Source organism: Canis lupus, chromosome 12, assembly GCF_048164855.1.
Source record: "Canis lupus baileyi chromosome 12, mCanLup2.hap1, whole genome shotgun sequence".
Taxonomy (NCBI): domain Eukaryota; kingdom Metazoa; phylum Chordata; class Mammalia; order Carnivora; family Canidae; genus Canis; species Canis lupus.
The window spans coordinates 35,548,564-35,569,970 of NC_132849.1; the positions used below are offsets into that span (position 1 = coordinate 35,548,564).

General features: G+C 36.4%; 1 protein-coding gene across 5 annotated transcripts in view; it reads left to right on the forward strand.

Annotated features, from left to right (window-relative positions):
- HEATR5B (HEAT repeat containing 5B) overlaps positions 1 to 21,407 on the forward strand; it is a 99,747-nt gene that overhangs the window by 57,198 nt on the left and 21,142 nt on the right. For all 5 annotated transcript variants that reach the window (XR_012004519.1, XM_072770502.1, XM_072770505.1 and 2 more), the window contains exons 23-28: positions 1,059 to 1,298; positions 1,766 to 2,017; positions 6,499 to 6,680; positions 8,815 to 8,883; positions 13,537 to 13,716; positions 19,610 to 19,847. Coding sequence is in view for 4 of the 5 variants with exons in the window: in XM_072770502.1 (XP_072626603.1) it covers positions 1,059 to 1,298; positions 1,766 to 2,017; positions 6,499 to 6,680; positions 8,815 to 8,883; positions 13,537 to 13,716; positions 19,610 to 19,847 (1,161 nt within the window). In the remaining variant the exon portion in view is untranslated. The remainder of the gene's footprint in view (positions 1 to 1,058; positions 1,299 to 1,765; positions 2,018 to 6,498; positions 6,681 to 8,814; positions 8,884 to 13,536; positions 13,717 to 19,609; positions 19,848 to 21,407) is intronic.

Genomic DNA, 21,407 nt, shown 5'->3' on the forward strand with positions numbered 1-21,407 from the left:
GTTTATAAGAAAAAAAGCTTTTCAGATAAAGCAAGACATTTGACTACTATTTATAACAATATTACTTTTTTAATTGAGGTATAATTGGCATATAATTTTATATTAGTTTCAGGTATACATCATAGTGATTCCACAATTCTGTACATGATGCAGTGCTCACCGTGATGAATGTAGTCACCATTCGTCGTTATACAACGTTATTATAATACTGTTGACTATATTTCCTATGTTGTACTCTTCAAGCCTCTTACTTACTTTATAGCTTGAAGTTTGTGCCTCTTAATCCCCTTCACCTATTTTATCCATTTCCCCACTCAAAATGACTATTACCATATGTTTCTTAGAAAGGATTTTCCCAGTTTTAAAAAATTAATTAATCAATTAAAATTTATTTATTCATGAGAGACAGAGAGAGAGAGAGGCAGATACACAGGCAGAGGGAGAAGTAGGCTCCCTGTGAGGAGCCTGATGTGGGACTCCATCCCAGGACCCCGGGGATCAAGATCTGAGCCGAAGGCAGATGTTCAACCACTGAGCCACCCAGGCACCCTGATTTTCCCAGTTTTTAAATGATCTTTTAGAGTGAAATCCATTTATAATTTGTGTTCTGGCTTTATAGATTTTTAAGAATCTGAACTATAAGACTGAATAAATTTCAACTTGTTCTATAAGACTAAATAAATTTCAGTTTGTTCTTCCAATAAATATAACAATAATTATATTTCAGTCTTTTAAATCTACTTAGAATATGTCTTTCCCACATCTTTCCCACACTTTTCTCTTTTTTAGAATGAAATAATATATTTATTGAGTTTTCTATGGAGATTTGTTTAAAATACCTCAGAATAATCAGTCTTAAAGATCATAGTTTTGCCTTTATTGTCAGAGTCAATTCTAAATCTAAGGATATATAAACTGGAGAATATCAATTCTACATATAGCTAGCTTGTTTTGTTGTAATTTTGAATTTACATGTAAGCCTGGGTCTTTAACATAATTGTTACCTGTAGTATACAGCAAAATCCTATACAAGCTCATTTGTAAAAATTGCTTTTCAGATATCAATCCTTTTGCACCTGGAGTCAGTTCTCGAAGTGATATCCATTGCCGGCACCAAGGTGTTAATATAACAGAAACTGGTCTTGAGGGACTTCTTTTTGGAATGCTAGACCGGGAGACAGATAGAAAATTATGTTCTGATATTCATGATACTTTGGGGCATATGCTCTCATCACTGGCTGTAGAAAAACTTTCCCATTGGTTAATGCTTTGTAAAGATGTCCTGGCAGCTTCTAGTGGTATGTATTTAATATATAAAATATGTTCCTCTGGTATAAATCTGTACATGTAAATGTATAGATATAGATACATAAAAAGAGATATAGATACATATATATGAATTTGAGCTTACATTTAAAAATGCTAATAAATTTTCATCTATAAATGTTGAAGGTGAATTATGTTACAAACTAATGAGCTTTCTTGATTTAGGGAAAATAACTAAATTCAAACTAAATTTTCGTGTATAAAAATCCCAGGTTAACTCTGTATTCAACACAGTATGTAAAACTAGTAAAATATGTAAAGCACTTTTATGTTATCCTTTCTTTGCTTTCAGATTGATTTTTTAAAAATTTGCCAATTCTGTTTTCAAAGGAGTAAGAATTGAGTCCTTTTTTATTAGAAATATTGTAACATTAATGCAAGTTCAAAAACATCATTTTTGCCGTATTTGAGATTGTCCTATGCTTTGGTTTTATTATAGATATGAGCACTGCAACTCCCTTAAGTAGTGGAAAAGATGAGGAAGCTGAGAAGAAAGATGAGATGGATGATGATACCATGTTTACCACACTAGGCGAAGAAGATAAATCAAAGCCCTTTGTGGCACCTCGCTGGGCCACTCGGGTGTTCGCTGCAGATTGCCTGTGCCGAATCATTAATTTGTGTGAGAATGCGGACCAGGCCCACTTTGATCTTGCCATGGCACGTTCTGCTAAACTACGAAACCCTACAAGTAAATTTAAGATCAGTTCTTCTTTTCCCCAAAGTATTTTTATAGATCTGAAATACAGGTTTGCTGCTATGTAACATGTTTCAGACTGCCTTTCATTTCTTAGAAGTTCCTTTTACCTTTGTTTTCTGTCCATTAATCATACTACCCATCCTCTGACCTATGTTTGCAAGATAAGTTGAAGAAGATGGTCCAAAGGTGTATGCCTGTCTTTCTTAAGGTAGAGGTATCTAAGTCACGTGCCCTAAAGATAACAATGTCAATAACTTACATATCCTTTGTACTTTGTCCTAGTTAGCAGTTAAGCATAAAAGAGATGGCAAAACTTTAAGGTACATAAATTTTGCAGTCCCAGCTGTGAAGAATGTCAGAACTCATGAATGCTATCATTCAATTCAACTCAAACTCTTAGATTTCAGAAATGCTCCTAGGTATTTTTGAAAAAGTGAAAACTGTTCCTGAAACCTGACACTTTTTTATCTTTTGTAAACTTTTTATATCCCATAATTCCCTGGATCAGATATCCTAGGGAGTTTACCAAGAGATCATCAGGACCAATATTCTCATTTTACAGATCAGGAGACCCAGAGAAGCTGAGAGTGGTGGAAGAGTAATAGACTCTCTGTCTTGTACTTTGTTGTCTCCTCATCACCCTGTCATTTTTTTTTTACATATTTAAAACAAACTATATGTACTCATAATATTGAAGTCTATACATGAAAATTCCTTCTAGTTTACTTTATTACTAAACGCCTTTTAGTTTACTATAACTCACAAATGAACTATAAAACAAACAAAAAGTAAAATAGTGGTACTCTATGTATAAAATATGAATCTGAATGTACAATTAGTTATCAGCAAAGCACAATATATCATGAACACGGTGTCCTTATTCATGTCATTATTTGTCAAATATTTACCAAATCCTATTATTTGCTATACACTGAAGATACAAAGAAGAAGCCATAGCCCATATCCTTGAAGAATTTCTAGAGGACAGAAAGACTTATCTCTCAAACAATTATATGTTCCAGTAGTGCTATGATGGAGTATTTTGGGGACATAAAAGAGTAGTATGCATTTTCTGAAGAGCCAGGGAAGATCTCATAGAAAAGGTGATTTTGAAACTGGATTTTTAATGGCAGAGGAAAGATTTTCCAGGTAGAAGAAGCTAGTTGTATTCGTTTTCTATGGCTGCTATAACAAATGACCACAAATTCAGTGACTTAAAGCAACATACATTTTTTATCTTACCATTCTTATAGGTCAGAAAGTCCAACATGAGTCTCACTGGGCTAAAATCAAGGTAACAGTAGGGCTACCTTCCTTTCTGGAGGCTTTCCAGAAGTCTTTTCTTCTCAGCTTCCATAGGCTGCCTGCATTCCTTGGTTGTGGCCCCCTCTATCTTCAAAGCCAACAGCACTGACAGTCTCAGTGATCCTTCTTTAGATGTCACATGGCTGTGACCACAGCCAAGAGCAGTGCTCTGCTTTTAAGGCTTATGTGATTAGATTGGGCCCACCTGTTAAATTTGGGATAATTTCCATTTCAGAGCCCATAACCTTAATCACATCTACCAGCCACCTTTTGCTATGTAAGTTAACATATTCACAGGTTGTAGGGATTAGGGTGTAGATATATTTGAGCACCATTATTCTGCCTTCCACACTGGTTTATTATAAGCAAAGAAAATAAGATGATTTGTTTGTTCATTTTAGATTGATTTATTTGAGAGAGAGAGAGAGAAAGTACACTTGCACCCATGCACACACCCACATGTATAGGGACAGAAGGAGAGGGAGAGAGAATCTCAAGCAGACTCTGCCCTGAGTGAAGTCCGGTATGGGGGCTCCGTGACCCTGAGATCATAACCTGAGTTGAAATCAAGAGTCAGACGCCCCTAAAGAGAATTCATAAAGGCATGATAAGTGTGACATTTAGGGAATAGGGAAGATCCTTAGGTTGGCTTCTTTTCTTTGCATTTAATGCTTTTTCTCTCATTATTTGTATCTTGTCTTTTGCCTGCATTTTCAGAGATCCTCACAAGTTTTCCCTTTATATCATTGATAATTAAAACATTGATAATGTTTTACTGTTTCCTGCCCCCATAATGGATCTTAAGTCTTCTTTTGTTTTTAGTTTTCCTTTAAGTTTTTTGTCTTTTTTCTACCTTCGTTGTATCATATCCTTTTGACTCTTTATGATTTTCTGTTCTTATTCTGTAGCAGCAAGGATTTTTTGCATCCTATTGAGGTATCAAGTGATTTTCTATATTTTATTCTGATTTTTATAGAAAATTATTTTTGAGAATAATTCTTTCTGAATCTTCAGAGTCTTTATTTTGTTTGGGTGTGTTTTCTTCATAGGCTTATTTATTTATATATCCTTGAAAGAGGAGAGTGCTCTCCATACTTGAAATTTACTCGCAGTGTGTGTGGGTGGATTGCCTATATTCTCTGTCTTTGTTTGCTGAGTGCTTCACATAGTAAGCTGATATAACAGCTTTCCAACCTAGATTCCAGTATCTGACATGCTTCATTCTTCTGCGCTGAAACAGGATCCTTTCTAGTTCCCATTGCCTGCCATTCTGAACAGTCATGTCAATGCGTACTTTTCAAAGTTATAGACCAAATAAATGTACTATCCAGGCTCTTCCTGTATCATCCTTATCTCCCCTTGTATCCACTGTGCTTTAGTTGTATGGAACTACTCCCAGAATATAATAAACCTCTAACAGCCCCCTAATTCTCTCCTTATTTTAGAGTTTCTGCCCCATGCCCCTTCCCACTCTCCTACTGTAGGAGTTCATCTCCTTGGATTTGGAAAAACCTTTACAATAGCAATAACCACAGAAACTTGTTGAAGTAGAAGTTCTTTGGAAATCCAGCTGAGCCACAGGTTACAACTACTTCCAAAAGACTTTGGGAGTCTTGCAGCCTCCTGAAGAACTTTAGAGTACTTGAGCTTGATAAATTCTTTTAGATAACTTCAACTGCTGTGTCTTTAAGTTCACCAATCTTTTCTTTTTCAGTAACTAATCACTAATAATCTTATCCAGTATATTTTTCATTTCAGGTATTTTTTTTTTAATTTCTACAAGTCTCATTTGTGGTTTCCCCTGTCTTTTACTTCTCTCTTCAATATGCTCAGATTTTCATTTTCTTTTTAAAATATAGGCAACATATTTATGACAACTGTTTTAGGCTCCCTGTCTGCTAATTTCATCATCTTTTTCATTTCTGTATCTGTTTCTGTTTACTGAGGGTTTGGGTTTTTTTTTTTTTTTTCCTTGTTACAAGATCTATTTTCCTGCTTCTTTGCATCCCTGGTAATTCTTTATTATATGCCAGATTTGGACATTTTATAGTAGTAGTGCTGGATTTTGTTGTATTCCTTTAAATAGTGCTGGACTTTGTCCTGGGATGTAGTTAAATTGTATCTTTTGAATTCTTTTGAGACTTGCTTTTAAACTTTGGGCAGATCTGGGGTAGCTTTTACTCTAAAAGGAAAAAGACTTCCCTTTTCTACATCTTATCTTTATAAAAGTCTTTTCTAGAGTAGAGGTTGGGAAACTACTTCCTACAGTCCAAATCCAGACCATAGCCTGTTTTTTTAAAAATACAACTTTATTGGAACACAGCACACCCATTTATGTACACAGGGTTTATGACTTCATTCTACAAAAGCAGAGTTGAATAGTTGTGATAGAAATTATATGGCCAGCAAAACCAAAAGTATTTACTGACTAGTTCTTTTTTTTTTTTTAAGATTTATTTATTTATTCATGAGAAACAGAGAGAGAGAGAGAGAGAGGGAGAAGCACAGGCAGAGGGAGAAGCAGGCTCCATGCAGGGAGCCTGATGCGGGACTCGATCCTGGATCTCGAGGATCACACCCTGGGCTGAAGACGGTGCTAAACCGCTGAGCCACCGGGGCTGCCCTACTAACTAGTCCTTTTTTTTTTTTTTTTTTTTTAATTTTTATTTATTTATGATAGTCACACAGAGAGAGAGAGAGAGAGGCAGAGACACAGGCAGAGGGAGAAGCAGGCTTCATGTACCGGGAGCCCGACGTGGGATTCGATCCCGGGTCTCCAGGATCGCGCCCTGGGCCAAAGGCAGGCGCCAAACCGCTGCACCACCCAGGGATCCCCTACTAACTAGTTCTTAACAGGAAAATCTGCCAACTCTTTCTAAAAGGATTACAAACTCCTTTTGGGAAAGTTATGCTAGTCAGTTATTTTGCTTCAAATGTTATTGTACATCCAGTAATGTCATCTTTATTCCCATATTGTGTAAAAATTTACCAATGTTCTTGAGAAATTATGATATACAAGCTTTCTTGAAAGTGTATCTTTGTTATTTTTAAACATAGTGAAATATCGGGAATATAAGTGTTTTTGTAAAGAAATTTCATTTCATATTTTTCTGTTATACCTGTTTTTGGAGAAGTTTTCCTTTTTGCCTTCTATTTTTTATTTTTAGATGACCTGTTGGTACTTCATCTCTCTGACCTAATTCGCATGGCATTCATGGCTGCAACAGATCATAGTAACCAGCTGCGGATGGCTGGGCTCCAAGCACTTGAAGACATTATCAAGAAATTTGCATCTGTGCCTGAGCCAGAATTTCCAGGCCATGTGATTTTAGAGCAGTATCAAGCTAATGTGAGATACTTTGTTTATTTAAAACTTAAAATTGAACCTTTGCATGATCATTAAAGGAGTGAAGATTCCCTAGAGAAATATATTTGGAACTTCAACTGCATATCTTTATTCCCATTGTCTGTTACATAGTTGAATCCTGCAGTTGAAACAATAGTATAAAACTTGTCACTATTTTTAAGTTCTGATAATGTATTGGTGATAAAACTAGAATAGAATTGCAGCCTAGCTTTTCAGCCTTGTGTTTAGATGTTTAGCTATGCCATTTAAAAGATAAAAGGACATTCAAAGAGTGTTGTGGATTTATTGACATTACTTTTATATGTCAAGACTTGATAAGCATTTTTAGAAATAAAGAGGGCAGCATTGTATATCGAAGGATAACTTTTAATAACAGCAGTTAAAAATATTACTGAAAGAATTCTATATCTTCAAAAAATATTTTATTTTATTCTAAACAGAGATACTTGTTTCCCCTGAGATTTATAACTTTTTTGTGTTCTTGAACTGAGGCACAATAATCCTGGTAATGATGGGTTATATGAAGACAAAGAAACTTAAATTAGCAAAAAAAGACACATATTTTTTTACTGTAATTATACCAGAACCTTAACTTCTGATACACAACACCTCATCTAAAAACTATACTCAAACACACACAAAATTAAAAAGGGTGAATAATGTATGCCTCATTGTTTTGCCATCCTACGTACAGGTGACGAAGTTATGACTTCTAGCCCAACTGTCTGTAGAAAACCTGTATATAGTTACTTATTCGCAAATATTCAACCTATAAGAATGAAGTTTGTTGTTTTGTTTAATTTTGACTTTTTATTTAGGACTAATTTTTTTAAAAATTTTTATTTATTTATGATAGTCACACACAGAAGGAGAGAGAGAGGCAGAGACATAGGCAGAGGGAGAAGCAGGCTCCATGCACCAGGAGCCCGATGTGGGACTCGATCCTGGGTCTCCAGGATCGCGCCCTGGGCCAAAGGCAGGTGCTAAACTGCTGCACCACCCAGGGATCCCTATTTAGGACTAATTTTAAACTCACAGAAAAATTACAAGAATAATTCTTTAAATCATGTCCTTTACCCTTGAATACTTCAGTCTGTATTTCCAAAGGACAAGAACACTGTTTTATATAACGGAACAGTTAATCAACTTCAGGAAATTCAGCATTGATATATTACTTCTATATAGTCCAGCATATTCCAGTTTTATCAGTCAACCCAGCAATCTCTTTTATAGTATATTCTCTTTCTTCTTCAGTACAGGAGCCAGCACCAGCTCTGTGATTAATTGATAACTGTACTACCAATACTGCAATTAGTTGTCATGTGTTTTTAGTCATGGAGAGGGACTCTGGATCCATTTCTAAACTGCTATTGATAAATCTCAGTGACTGACTCTCTCGTGTAAGGAAAGATGTGTTAAATTAGGGATTGACTGTATTTAATTCCTTATTCAGTTCATACACATCAAATCTAATATATCTAAGAACCTATGACTGGATTGGCTTATTAAAACTAAAGCTCAAAAAAAAATAAAATAAAAAATAAAACTAAAGCTCATTTTCCTTCACTTACTACTATGACAACTGTACATAAATGAATATTTCTTGAGCATCCTTCTTTTAAAGCTTTTTTTTTTTTTGAGGTGAAATGGTGTCTGAGTGACTAGAGTGACTATGTGAATTTTTAGTACTAACCAATTATTTAAAGGAATTGATCCAGTTATATGAGATTCACTCATGAGGTAAATACTGTTAGAAATTCATTCAGGAAAATATAGACAGAATAAAAAAAGAATAGCAGTTTTCTGTTCCAGGGAACCTGTGACTTTGTCAGAAAATCCTGTTTACTATTAAACAAAAACAAAGGAAAAAGAAGCAAGATTAATTGCCTGTTTTGGTATAGCATTCATATAGATTTGATAATGATTATAACCTCCTGGAAAGCAAAAGAAAAGTGATATGTTTGAATTTATTGTAACTCAAAAGAGAGATAAGAGAGATGTGATAAAAAGGAAAATAACAAAGATGTATTTTGTGTGTTTTCATCTCCAAGGACACAAGAGGCTTTATGTTTACTACTTATCTTTAAAAACAAGATGGTTGTATTCATTTTCCTAGGTGGGAGCTGCTTTAAGACCAGCCTTTTCACAAGATACCCCATCAGACATAATAGCGAAAGCTTGCCAGGTAAGAAGAAAAATAGTGTTTTCTATGGTTACCTTCTTTAAATTAATAGATACCTTAGAATTTCACTTCTAAGAAAGAAGAGAGAAAAATCAAATAATATTTATTTTTATCTTGGAAATACAACAGTGTTAGTTTCCTCTTTTACTCTGTACCAAATGATGAAGTAGTAACTATTAATCACATCCCTTTTTCTGTCATAGCTGAGGAGATGACTTTGGGATACATAGGTCTTATATCATCCAGAAGTGAACAAAGGTATAAAAATCATAAGAGGGACTAAAAGTAAAAGCAAGATTGCAAAATAACTAAAGAATGCATATTAATGATAATTAGTGTTAATAAAAGACTTTTTGATCACAGTTTGTGAAAATTCTACGTTATTCTAAAGAGAATTTCACAATATAGAAATTTCATTGCAAAATTAATCCCAGGGGATTATTTTCACATTATTATATTTGAAAAAAGTCACAGAAGCACTTAAGTTTCTACACTTTTGATAAGTTCCTCTTTTTCATGCCTCGTTTTGAAAATGGGCTCATGCATTAAGCTCTCATCTTTCAGGAAATCAGATTCTTTATCTGCTTTCCCAAGGATAAAAGAGAAGCAACACTCTCCTTTCCAGTTTTCTGGAGTACAGAACTGTGGTTTATAATTATTGCTTAGAATCCGTAATCCAGCTACATGTGGCTTCTACACAGAGAATCTTCTGCTGTTTGCAATGATACATGTGAAGTTCTTACTTTGTTCTCTCTGTGGCTCAGTCGGTTTGGCTCTCCCTCTTCCTCCCATTGTTTTTTTTTTTTTTTAATTATTTTATTTTATTTTTTTAAAGAGGGAGTGGTCAGGTAGGGGCAGAGGGAGAGGAAGAGAGAGGATCTTGAGCAGATTCCACACCCAGCATGGAGCCTGATACAGGGATCATCATCCCCGGGATCATGACCTGAACCGAAATCAAGAGTCAGATACTTAAACTGACTGAGTCACCCAGGCCCCCCAATCTTGTTAAGATTTATTTCTCTGACGTCTGCTCTATTAGTGATGGCCTTCAGAAAAATGAACTCCTCTTACAAACAGCAGACCAGAGAGAGAAGAGGGAGCCTTGTTTAAGAGAGAGGACTGTGGATCATGAGACAAACCTTGGAGTTAAAGGAGACCATTGGTATGAGATACTGACTCACAGACAATCAAAAATCATAGTCCTGTATAAATAAATGTATCATGATGATGTTTCAGAATATAGTATTTAAACAGAAAAAAACCTACAAAGCTCCCATTCATAGAAAAGCAAAGGCTATTCAGATTTCATCTTGTGGATGAGTAGTATGAAAATTTCCTGTTACTGAATTTGCCTTCAACTTCTTATTCTTTATGTGACTCTAGCTGCTTTTTCTTTCTTTCTTTTTTTCTTTTTTTAAAGATTTTATTTATTTATTCATGAGAGACAGAGAGCAAGGCAGAAAAATAGGCAGAGGGAGAAGCAGGCCCCCTGTGAGGAGCCCGATGTGGGATTCAATCCCAGGACCTCAGGATCATGACCTGAACTGAAGGCAGACGCTCAACCACTGAGCCACCCAGGTGCCCCTGTAGCTGCTTTTTCTATAAGAAGTTCCTTCTTTTCCACTAGCAGGCTTAAGTTTTTGACCTATCCTTCTGTTTCTGGGAGGAAACCTAGTTTTGAAACAGATAGAACAGTGGGTTGCAAGTTCCTTTTTCTTAAAGGAAAGTAAGGAGTTGGGTTTGGACAGATTATGAAACATTGTATCCCACCTTATTTACCAGAATAGATATCATGTTAAGCCTGAAAATCAGGATAATTTTTAGATATTGTAGGAAGACTCTCAAGTGTAACACAGAGACAGTAATCAGTGGTTTAGTAAAAAAAAAAAAAAAAAAAAAATCATTTAGATCAGCATAGGAATCATAAACATAATATATACTTTAAATGTCTTATTTCAGATTGAGATGTTTAAATGTACATTCATGCACCACTCTTTTGATTTAAGGCCAGGGTATTTTCTCTGAATATGATGTTGCTGATTCCGTGCTGCTTTATCTTTTTTCATAAACCAAATCTGTGATGGAGTATACCTGCAGTTTTAGTTTCATGCTCTTTACTTTTTAAAAGATTTTATTTCCAGGGGTACCTGGGTGGCTCAGTCAGTTAAGCATCTGCCTTGGGGTCAGGTCATGATCCTGGGCTTCTGGGATTGAGACCTGAGTTGGGCTCTGTTCAGTGGGGAGCCTGCTTTTACCTCTCCCTCTGCCATTCCCCCTGGTTGTGCTTTCTCTTTCTCTCTGTCAAATAAATAAGATCTTTAAAAATAAAAGATTTTATTTTCAAGTAATCTCTACACCCATCATGGGGTTTGAATTCACAACCCCAGGACTAAGAGTTACATGTTCTACTGACTGAGCCAGCCAGACACCCCTAATTTCATGTTCTTTAAAGGGAGGACTTGTAATTGTGGGGAAAGGTCGCACTGCCAGACCACCCCTTCCTTGTTGCCATTCTTCCTTTGGCTCCAGTGTCCCCACACTTGCCTGGTTTTCCTTTTGCTTTCCTGGCATTTTTAATTTCTTTCATGGTTTATTCTTATTCTACTTGTCCCTTAAGTGTAACTATCTTCCCTGTGTTTTCCTTATACCTTTTTTTAAATACCTGTCCTTACATAGATTTACCTGGTAACATTGCTTTGGTTATTACCTGTGTGTGGAGAGTGCCCTGGTCTCACTAGTTTTGTTTTGTTTTAATTCCAGTATAGTTATATTCGTTTCAAATATGCAATATAGTGAATCAGCAATTTTATGCATTACTCGGTGCTCATCACAATAAGTGTACTCTTCATCTCCATCACCTATTTCACCCATCCCCCTTCCCCCTACCCTTTGGTAACCATCAGTTCTCTATAGTTAAAGAGCCTGATTCTTTTTTTTTTTTTTTAAAGATTTTATTTATTTATTCATAGAGACATAGCTAGAGAGAGAGAGGCAAAGACACAGGCAGAGGGAGAAGCAGGCTCCATGCAAGGAGCCCGATGTGGGACTCGATCCCGGGTCTCCAAGATCACGCCCTGGGCTGCAGGTGGTGCTAAACCGCTGCGCCACCAGGGCTGCCCAAGAGTCTGATTCTTGATTTGTCTCTTCTTTTTTTCCTTTTTTTTTTTGTTTGTTTGTTTCTTAAGTTCTACATATGAGTGAGATCATATTGTCTTTCTCTGATTGACTTATTTCACTTAGCATTGTACTCTCTAGCATTATCCATGTTGTTGGAAATGGCAGGATTTCATTCCTTTTTATGGCTGAGTAATAATCCATGGTGTGTGTGTGTGTGCGCGCGCGCGCATGTGCGCACACATCTTCTTTACTCATTCATCTATTGATGGACACTTAAGTTGCTTCCATAATTTGGCTATGGTAAAAAAAAAAAAGTTAAAAATAGAACTACCCTACGATCTAATAATGACACTACTAGATATTTACCCAAAGAATACAAAAACACTTCTTCAAAGGGATGCATACACCCCCATGCTTATTGCAGCATTACTTACAACAACCAGCTTTGATTCTTTCCATGTTTTGCAAGTCCCTGCCTCCTCCCCTAAAAATATTTACTTGGTTTCCAAATCCAGTAATTTCTACTTCCAAGCCTCTCTCAGATGACGCTCCCTTCTCCTTCCATTCCCAGCTTGATCTGTATTGTCTCTATCCTACAATATTTTAATAGTCACTTAACTGAACACGTTGCTTACCACCTAAACACATCTTTCCTGGTATAAGTACTGGAGCAATCTTCCTAAAGCACAATTTTTTAAAAAGATTTTATTTAGAGAGAGAGAAAGAGAGAATCCCAAGCAGACTCCATACTGAGCTCAGAGCCAAGGTGGGACTCAATCCCACAACCCCAAGATCAAGACCTGAGCCAAAATCAAGAGTTGGACACTTAACCAACTGAGCAACTCAGGCGCCTCAAGCACAATTGTAAGTGTAATCTCCCTGCTCTGAAGCCTTAGAAACTCATGACTACCCACAGAACAAAGTCTGAGTTCAGTTTGCATGGGATTTAAATTGTACCATAATCTGATCCCAGTTAATTTTGCTAATCTTCTCTCTTTTCCCATGTAACTCTTCTGTATTTATACACACAGACCTTCCTGATATCTAAATATTTCCATTTCTTCTGCTGGAAGTAATCTCTATTTTCTATGTTTTTAGGTGTAGTATTGCAGTCCTACAGTGTTTATCCAATCTGTGTTTTCTTTCTTGAGGACGGCGACTAGATTTTTTCCCCCTTTATTTATTTTTTCATCCCTTCCATACCACTCAGAATAACCTTTTGCTTGTGTTAAGCAGAAATGTTGTTGAAGTGAAGAATTATTCACAACTGAACTGATTCAGGCAGAAATTTTTTCCATTAAGATTTTTGTCAAATTAGACAATGGAAATATTATAAGTAAATACTGTTAGTTTTCCCTGTTAGAGTACAATAAATTCCATTCTTGTCAATTTGTTACTCAAAAATAATGCTGAAGCACAGCATTTGGTTTTTTTGTTTTGTTTTCTTCATTGGTTTGTTGTGTTTCTTCCCTCAATAAAAAAAAATCATATTAAATATTAATTTTTTATTCAAAATTTAAAATGTTTTTCTTTGGCCAGGTATGTAGTACATGGATCGGAAGTGGAGTTGTCAGTGATCTCAATGACCTCCGTCGAGTGCACAATCTGCTTGTTTCTTCTTTGGACAAAGTGCAGGCTGGAAAAGGATCTTCTAGCCAACTATACCGAGAGAGTGCCACAACCATGGAAAAATTGGCTGTTCTCAAAGCATGGGCAGAGGTAACCATAGCCTATTTTTGAACCGTTTCTCCATCCATGAAAAAATATTCCCCTAGTCCAATAGGTAAAAAAAATTTATTTGATTTTTATTTTTTTTTTAAACTGCCCTTTGGTGTGAAATGCTTTTTGAAAATCTGTTATTTGCTCCTTCTCATTAAAATATGTATATATTTATGAAAGAGCTCTTATCAAACCTTTGAAAGTTGTTTTTAATCAATTTTTTCAAAATTTCTATATTGAGAAGGGCCTCCCCCAAATAATTATGTGGAAATTAGGCAGTGCAGGGTATGATGATCACAGCATTGGTTGCCAGTCAGCTAGTTCTCTGCTGACTTGCATTAATATGGTTGATTCACCTACTAGGAAGGCTGGCATAGTTTAGTATAAAAAGCATTAAATGTTGAATCAGAGGCCCTAGAACAAGTTCTCTCTATAATTTACCATCTTTGTGACTTTGGTCAAGTGATTTGATCTCAGAGCCTTACTTTTGTTTTTTGTTTTGTTTTTCATTACAATGTAGAAATATCTTCTTGTAAGGCAATGTATATCAAAGGACATTGTGGCTGGTATTGAATGGAAGATAGATTATTGCTTTTAAAAAATTAGATCAGAAGCTCACGTAACTAAATTAATAATGCATGTTTTTATTGACACTGCTTTCTTTTTTAGGGCAACTTGTAATCTTATTTAATGATTTGCACCTCATACCTCAGACTTGAATGCTGGCTAGTAATTTTTTTCCCCATTTCTCTTCCCTTTTTTTAAAGTAAATTTTATTTTTTTTAAATTTTTTATTATTTATTTATGATAGTCATACAGAGAGAGAGAGGCAGAGACATAGGCAGAGGGAGAAGCAGGCTCCATGCACCAGGAGCCTGGCATGGGATTCGATTCCGGGTCTCCAGGATCGCGCCCTGGGCCAAAGGCAGGCCCAAACCGCTGCACCACCCGGGGATCCCTTTAAGTAAATTTTAAACATATATATATATATATATATATATATATATATATATATATTTATATATATGTTTATGTAAATTTATATATGTTTATGTATATGTAAATTTATATATGTATATGTAAATTTATATATATGTTTATATATGTGTGTGTTTTTTTCCTTTTCTTTGTCATTCTCTTCAAATGCCCAGCGTAGTCTAGATTTCTCTCCTGAAGACCTATCTCTGCTTATACTTTTTCACTCAGAAAACTGAGGAGATCCATTCTCTGTCTCTGCAGATTGTTGCCTTGAAATTTTTAGATTTACAGGAGTTGAGAACTGTCCTTTCACCTGTCAGTTAATGTTAGTTAGGCTTGAGTATGGAGAGGAGACTTTCTAGCCCAGTGCTGTCCCTCATGCCTGCTTCTGTATCTGCACCCTCTCCTTCCATCTGCTCACTCTTCTTGCCTGCCTTCCTCCCCTTGTCCTCACAGCTTTCCCTCTCCCCTCTTCACATCTCAGGGCATTGAAGGAGTTTCCATATCTTCACTTCTTTGCTCTTGATCACCCCCTTCCCCATCCCCCACAATCTGGGGTCATCCTCACTGATGCAGACTGGCTGGTGGAAGTCCCAGATGGGGTTCTGCAGGACTAGCCCACAGTGTCCTGGGCTTTGCACAGGATAGAAATCAAATGTGAGCTGAGAGGAAGTGACAACAGAGTTTATTGAAGGTATAGAGACAGCAGATACAGACAGAGCATCTGGGAGACTTGGAAAGGAAAGGAGAGTGAGTCTCGTCTTTGCTCAAGGCTTGGGATTTTTACTGAGGATGGTTGCCTGGTGTACATGCCCCTCTCAGGCATCTGAGATCTGGTCAAAACAAGGAGGAGTGCTCAGGTGTCCTCCATAAGTACCTTATGCCCTGGAGCTAGGGCTTTTGGTGTCAGAGTGTCTGGAGTCAGTGGTCTTGGAAAATGTACATGAGGACCCCACCTAGTCATTTCTTAGATGTTATCTCTTGTGCTAAAAGACTCCAAAGAGATCATTAAGTCCTTGACCTTTACAAGGAGGACATACAGCATGTATAAGCTGGGGGTGCAGATCCTGGCAAGAAGAGAAGCAGGAAAAGAAGCAAAAATAGTTTTTTATGAGGTCTCTTCAGTTTCCCTGTGTCATCACCACTCCATTGGAATTACTCTCACTAAAGTTACAAATGAGAGAATTATCTGTATCCCTACACAATCACCAGACTCCATGTACATAGTCTCTCTGGTACTGTCTCCTTTAGAAGCCCTTTGTTTTCCTTAACTTTTGTGATACTCCTCTCTTGCTTCTCCTCTTACCTTTTCATTATTCATTCTCAGCATCACTTGCTGGCTGGCCTCTCTTTGCCTGCCCACTCTTTATTTATTTTTTTAAGATTTTATTTATTTATTCATGAGAGCCAGAGAGAGAGAGAGAGAGGTAGAGACATAGGCAGAGGGAGAAGCAGGCTCCCTACAGGGAGCCCAATGTGGAACTGTATCTATCCCCAGGACCGGGATCACGCCCTGAGCCAAAGGCAGACAGACGCTCAACCACTGAGCCACCCAGGCATCCCTGCCTGCCTACTCTTTAACTGTTGGTGTTCTTCTTGTCCCTTTCCTCCCTCTTCATACTTTCTGGGCAGCTTCATCCATACCTGTAACCTGTAGCTTTAACTTGTATATTAAAGATTGTAATTCTACTTCTCTACCTAGACCTCCTAAATTCCAATTCCATATTTTTGGCTATTCACTAGACATCTCCCCTTGGATGATATAAGTACCACACACCCAACATGTCTAAAAAAAATACTATGTTTTATCTTCTTTTTTCCTCTTTATCTCAGCATCTCCTATCTCCTATCTTCAGAGCAGGACCTAGGTATCAATATTAAATGCTTCTTCTCCAGTCCCCTTCATCTTATATCTAGTAGGTAACTAATTCCTGTGTATTTTACTGTTAGTATTATCTTTGAAAATATGTAATTTTGTTCTGATAATAAAAAATACCTATGCTCATTACATAAATTCAGAATATAGAGAATTTTTTTTTTTAAGAGAAAAATTTTTATTTAAATAAACCTGGGGACCACTGGGTGGCTCAGTGGTTGAGCGTCTGCCTTCAGCTCAGGGTGTGATCCTGGGGTCCTGGGATAGAGTCCCACATTGGGCTCCTCACATGGAGCCTGCTTCTCCCTCTGCCTATGTCTCTGCCTCTCTCTGTCTCTCATGAATTAAAAACAAAAAAATTTGTAATCTTATCCCCTCTGTAATTTTACTATCTTATCATCCAGAGATAACTATTGTTAATATTTTGGTATATATCACTATGCACATATAAATCTGTTTATACTAAAAAATATATGTATCTATATCTTTATTTTCAAAATAAAAATGGAATTTTATTTAACATAGCAACTATTTTTTAAATTTAGCAATAGATTTTATATACCTTTTCCATACCTATAAATAAATATGTCCTTTCTCCTACCCCTGCCTTAGTTTGAGTCCTCATCATCTGTTACCTGACCTGTACAGTTGCTAATTTTTTTCACATGTTAGTCTTCCCCACCCCACCTCCAGCTATTCCTATATGGATTCTCAGAATAATCCTTCTAAAGTGCAAAATTTGGGGCAGCCCCAGTGGCACAGCGGTTTAGGGCCACCTGCAGCCTGGAGTGTGATCCTGGAGTCCTGGGATCGAGTCCCACGTCGGGCTCCCTGCATGGAGCCTGCTTCTCCCTCTGCCTCTCTCTCTCTCTCTCTTTCTGAATAAATAAATAAATAAATAAATAAATAAATAAATAAATAAATAAATCTTTAAAAAAACTAAAATGCAAAATTTGGGCAAAGAATATGAATTAACAATTCACAGAAAGGAAACAAAGCTATGCATAAACATATGGGGAAGAGAAGAAATATAGAAACATTACCCAGATAAATTAACATCATTTTTAGAATGACAGTAAAATTTTTCCAAAGGGTGATAATATATCAAAACACTTACTGAAACTGCATATTAGCTGACCAGTTTATCCTAAGGAATATTAAGGATATATACAAAGACTATGCTATGATGATATTCATTGCAATGTTTATTTTTCTCAGAAAAATGGAAATAACTTAAATGTATGTCTTGATCCTAAGAGATGATGAGATTAAGTGAATAAAAAATTGGGTTAAAAGTTATTTAGGGGAGTACCTGTGTGGTGCAGTAGGTTGGGTGTCCCAACTCTTGGTTTTGGCTCAGGTCATGACCTCAGGGTCATAAGATTAAGCCCTGCATCAGGCTCCACACTCAGCAGGGAGTCAGCTTGAGACTCTTTCTCCCTCTGCCCTCCCCGCTGCATATTCTCTTTCTCTTTCTTTCTTTCTCTCTCTCTCTCTCTCTCTCAAATAAATCTTTTTAAAAATTTAAAAAACAAAAGTTACACAGTTTTGTTTAAAAGACTGTATATACAACATGTCTAGAATGCTAACAATATTTCTTTTTCTTATGCTTTTGATTTTTCTATTTTTCTTGTGTAATATCTAATAAGATGTATTTAGACTTTAAAAAAGGAGTCTAAAAAACATATTCTCTTGGATTGCAAATAGCACTATAAACTACAGAACCCTTTTAAAGGTCTTGGCAATGTCTATCTAGAACCATAAAAATATTTGTAATCACTAATACAGTAATTCTGTTTCTGGGATTTTATCTTAGGGGAAAATATCCAAAATACAGGAAGGAAATGTTTACAAAAAGCTTAACTTGGAACATTATTTATAATATGAAGAGCTGCACACCTTTTGTCTTTGGAAACACTGTATCTTGTCTTTTTAAGATTCCCAAGGCTGAGTAAAGAATCAGGAGTAAATATTAAATTTCAACTTAGGGAAATTGTATGACTCATCCCCTACAGCCATTAAGAGTAACGGTTTTGAAGACTAGCATTTTATGGGAAAATATTACGATATGTTAATAAATAAAATTAAATACAAAATTCTTTGTACAACAAAATTACAACTTACAAAGATAGAATATGATAACCTGAAAATTGGGATTATTAGTAATTTTAAAAACTCATTTTCCAAACTTTTTATGGTATAATTTTAGAATAAAATTAAAAGTTCAGGAAAAATACATAATAAATCCTGCAGTGGCCTCTTCCCTTCCCCATTGCCTACAGAGTAAAACCGGTCACCTACTTCTGCCTCATATTCTTTGGTCAGTCCATACATGTTGCCAAAGCTTAAATGTGTGTGCAAAAACAAACAAAAATAACTGCGATGAAGAAGAATCTTCAAAATTATGTTTTAGGAAGTTGCTATTATACATCATTTTGGCTTACTAAATGGAGAGAAAGGATACAGATAATATATATGTGACTATTAAATTATATGCTTTGCTCAACTCTCTGTTATAAAGGCAAGATTGCTAAGTATCACTTAAGGGGTTAGAAGGATATTTATGGAAATCCTTTTTCTGGCCCTTCTTCCATCCCTTCCAGCCTTTTTCTTTGAATGCTATCCGATTATGTCTAATAAGTCTGTGAAAGTGGAAGCAGTAAACAGGAAGTTATACCCTATGACCAAAAAAAAGACACACATAAAAGAGGGCTTTGTAAAGTCTAACAAGACAAGCCAGAAAAATGTCAGAGAACCCTACTCAAGGAATATTTTGTGAGAGGAATACTCAGAAGTCAGGTCAATGAAAAAAGATTGAAAGATTGTCTCCAAAGCAGGTGGAATTATTCTTTGGAGGTTGTCAGGAAATCATGAAGTTGTATACATATTCCAGTGTTTCTACTCAATTAAGTTAATTGAGTAGAAACACTGGAATAATTATTATTATTCAATAATTCAGTTGTATAATCATAGCAATTTAGATTATGTCATTTCTTAATATTATGCCCTGTTATTTTCTCCTCCTAAATATCTTACTAGGTATATGTGGTTGCTATGAATATCAAGAAGGAAGCAGAGTCAAAGCCAAAAAGAGCAATTAAAAGTACTGATGATGATGATGATGATTATGGTACTATAGACGAACTACCACCAGATAGTTTAATAACACTCGTGCAACCCGAACTGCCAACACTCAGCCGCCTGTGGCTGGCAGCATTAAAAGACTATGCGCTTTTAACTTTACCAGCTGAATTTGCTAGTCAGCTCCCGCCTGATGGTAAGTACTGCATTCAGAGTTTTGCCTTTATGGGGTTTACAGTAGTAATTAAATGAAGTGTAATTGGCGTTTAATGCAATCCCTATCAAAATACCATGGACTTTCTTCAGAGAGTTAGAACAAATTATTTTAAGATTTGTGTGGAATCAGAAAAGACCCCGAATAGCCAGGGGAATTTTAAAAAAGAAAACCATAGCTGGGGGCATCACAATGCCAGATTTCAGGTTGTACTACAAAGCTGTGGTCATCAAGACAGTGTGGTACTGGCACAAAAACAGACACATAGATCGATGGAACAGAATAGAGAACCCAGAAGTGGACCCTGAACTTTATGGTCAACTAATATTCGATAAAGGAGGAAAGACTATCCATTAGAAGAAAGACAGTCTCTTCATAAATGGTGCTGGGAAAATTGGACATCCACATGCAGAAGAATGAAACTAGACCACTCTCTTTCACCATACACAAAGATAAACTCAAAATGGATGAAAGATCTAAATGTGAGACAAGATTCCATCAAAATCCTAGAGGAGAACACAGGCAACACCCTTTTTGAACTCGGCCACAGTAACTTCTTGCAAGATACATCCACGAAGGCAAAAGAAACAGAAGCAAAAATGAACTATTGGGACTTCATCAAGATAAGAAGCTTTTGCACAGCAAAGGATACAGTCAGCAAAACTAAAAGACAACCTACAGAATGGGAGAAGATATTTGCAAATGACGTATCAGACAGTCTAGTTTCCAAGATCTATAAAGGGCTAGTTTCCAAGATCTATAAAGAACTTATTAAACTCAACACCAAAGAAACAAACAATCCAATCATGAAATGGGCAAAAGACATGAGAAATCTCACAGAGGAAGACATAGACATGGCCAACATGCACATGAGAAAATGCTCTGCATCACTTGCCATCAGGGAAATACAAATCAAAACCACAATGAGATATCATCTCACACCAGTGAGAATGGGGAAAATTAACAAGGCAGGAAACCACAAATGTTGGAGAGGATGCGGAGTAAAGGGAACCCTCTTACACTGTTGGTGGGAATGTGAACTGGTGCAGACACTCTGGAAAACTGTGTGGAGGTTCCTCAAAGAGTTCAAAATAGACCTGCCCTACGACCCAGCAATTGCACTGTTGGGGATTTACCCCAAAGATACAGATGCAATGAAACGCCGGGACACCTGCACCCCGATGTTTATAGCAGCAATGGCCACAATAGCCAAACTGTGGAAGGAGCCTCGGTGTCCATCGAAACACGAATGGATAAAGAAGATGTGGTTTATGTATACAATGGAATATTAATCAGCCATTAGAAACGACAAATACCCACCATTTGCTTCAACGTGGATGGAACTGGAGGGTATTATGCTGAGTGAAGTAAGTCAATCAGAGAAGGACAAACAGTGTATGTTCTCATTCATTTGGGGAATATAAATAATAGTGAAAGGGAATATAAGGGAAGGGAGAAGAAATGTGTGGGAAATATCAGAAAGGGAGACAGAACATAAAGACTCCTAACTCTGGGAAACGAACTAGGGGTGGTGGAAGGGGA